The sequence below is a fragment of the Opisthorchis viverrini genome (assembly GCF_000715545.1).
Source record: "Opisthorchis viverrini unplaced genomic scaffold opera_v5_362, whole genome shotgun sequence".
Lineage (NCBI taxonomy): Eukaryota > Metazoa > Platyhelminthes > Trematoda > Opisthorchiida > Opisthorchiidae > Opisthorchis > Opisthorchis viverrini.
In genome coordinates this window covers 184,065-186,409 of record NW_008752013.1, presented here as the reverse complement: position 1 = coordinate 186,409, position 2,345 = coordinate 184,065, and the positions used below count along the sequence as shown (strand labels likewise).

General features: G+C 43.5%; 1 protein-coding gene across 1 annotated transcript in view; it reads right to left on the bottom strand.

Annotated features, from left to right (window-relative positions):
- The window catches only part of T265_10326 (hypothetical protein), a gene marked incomplete at both ends in the record, with an annotated part of 8,801 nt that extends 7,763 nt beyond the window's left edge, over positions 1-1,038 (bottom strand). Inside the window, one exon of the mRNA XM_009176662.1 lies at positions 972-1,038. Within this exon, the coding sequence (XP_009174926.1) occupies positions 972-1,038 (67 nt within the window). The remainder of the gene's footprint in view (positions 1-971) is intronic.
- Positions 1,039-2,345: the final 1,307 nt, after the last annotated feature.

Sequence of the window (2,345 nt, the reverse complement as noted above, 5' to 3'; positions counted from 1 at the left end):
TGTAGATATTGCGGGATATGGAGGCTAACTGATGTCAGGGACCAGACCGCATGCACAAGGATTCGAAGGGACAAAGGTACCTATTAATAGTTGTGGCAAGCTACTAGAACGTCCGCCCCCTGTGCTCTCTTCACCCCTTAGAGCGTTTTTGTAAAAATATGAGCTATGTGGTTTTGTTGCACTGAGACGCCAGTGCTATCTATACCCAACTCTTCACCCCTTAGAGCGTTTCTGTAAAAATATGAGCACTGAGACGCCAGTGCTATCTATACCCACGATGATAGTTTTGGTCTCAATTTTTTTGTCAGAAGGTGAAATTTCACTTAGTTTGCTTCCCTGACAGCGTCATATTGTCCCAAGTGTACTAAGGATTTAATACTGTATTGCAAGTTGGCCTGATGAATGCATCAGATTTAGAACACAGTCCCCTACCAGGCAGGCTTCAACAGAACAGCCTCCCACAAAGCAGTTGTGAATAGAACCGAATAACGTCTTGGTAACGGGGTGAACGGATCCTATCAGAAGTCAGCTCCACGATTTACTGATCCGGCTATTTGGTGTAAAAGCTCTAGATGGTGGGAAAAATTTAGAACCACTTCAAGGATGGTGGAACGTATAGCGACCATTCCGGCTCACAAACTTCATGGATCATTCCACGATATGTTGACTTTTGGTTCTTTATTGCTAATTCGAATCGGCCGCTAACTCAACTTTTTGGATTGTGGATTTTCCCATCCTTGAATACGTGCTATGTAGTATACTCCATTCTACTATGCACCTTCACGAGACAGTATGTATTACAGCCGTTAATGGTGCGCGACGTGTGGAACACTGGGTTTCCCCACTATACAACACTACTTATAAGGTCGATGAAAACTCTCTGATAGCAAACTACACATCTCACCATTTTGTAGCTCAATGGATGAACGAGATCCCGAGCAAACTGTGCGTGAGTGAACTTGAGTATTCACTGGCAAGATAAGATGATTTTAACTGGTCGTCCAACTGAACACCGGCCGATTTTGTCGTCCGTAGCATTTTTAAATGAATGAATGTGCTTAGAAGAAACCACCTCAGCTTTCAGCTGAAACGAAGACCACATTATATAGGTACTTTTCTTGAGACGAGACTACTTGTGCCCGTAACAGTAGATTCATCTGAAGAATCTGCTGGTTTGTAGATCCAAATAGGGTCATATTAGCATAATCTTATTTGGGAAATGAGCATATGAATCCTGTTCAGATATATTACCCTCCTATCTACTCACGACAACAGTATTTCGTTCATTGGCTGCGGGCTCTACGCATCTGAGATGGTCTTTGATTCACATGCAAGTGTGGAGGGTTTGACAGGGCCGTACCCTGTCAGTGTTGCTACGGGAAGCTTTAGAAGCACAGAATGCGGGGGAATTCTGAACTGATAAAACACTACTTATAAGGTTGCTGAAAATTCCTTGACAGCCCACGACCGGTTTAGCCCTTCGTCGGCTAAGTATCATACCGAGTGAAAACACGAGGCGCCACATTCGATTCGAGAGTGTTCTGTTAAAAATAAATTGATATGTGTTTTATCTGCTGATTCGCCGGTTTGTGGAATCTGCTGCCGACCCGCTTTAGTGCCTAGTGCCGGAAAAAATACTCAGAAGGGAACACAACAGCTATATTCGGAATAGGCGATTGAGTGTGTGCGAGAGCAAAAGTTACAATGGCCCCACGCTATCTAAAGGAGACTTTCTGACATTGATCCCGGCCGTCTGATAGGCGTTAGTGAACACCCGTCAACATCGATCGTGTCTCTATGAAATGCCTGAACGATGATCACATTCGGTCGTACTTCTGTGGCGTGTATGAGGACCCATCGGCTTTTGCTGAATTGACTGAATGGTTGACTGGCCAGGATGCTTGCCGGCTTTTCTATTGAGATTTTGGTGGAGTTTTAAGGTCTCAGTAGGTTCCGGGCGTTCTGGGGTTGATTTCAGGAATCCGACCTTTATGATGGATTCATGGATGAGTGAATCTGATAGTATGCAAATATGCGTACTTTATTTGCATTCTAAATTGTGTTCACTGTATTGGTTAATGGTATATTTGTGTAGTTGGTCGTTCTGATCGCCATGCAGGTTCATGATGCGCTCTTCTGTATCCCATTCCGATCACTCTTTATATGAATGGCATGGTACTTCTTGTAAGTTATTAGGTGATAAATATCTTTCTAAAGAACTCCGTATAGTCCTTGTGGCAATCTGTCGATTTACTGAAGTCAGAAGGCCATGGTTGATGCAGAATGCCTGCTAATGACAGTACTGAACTGGGAATATGCCTTGTATTAAAGTAATATACTACTCA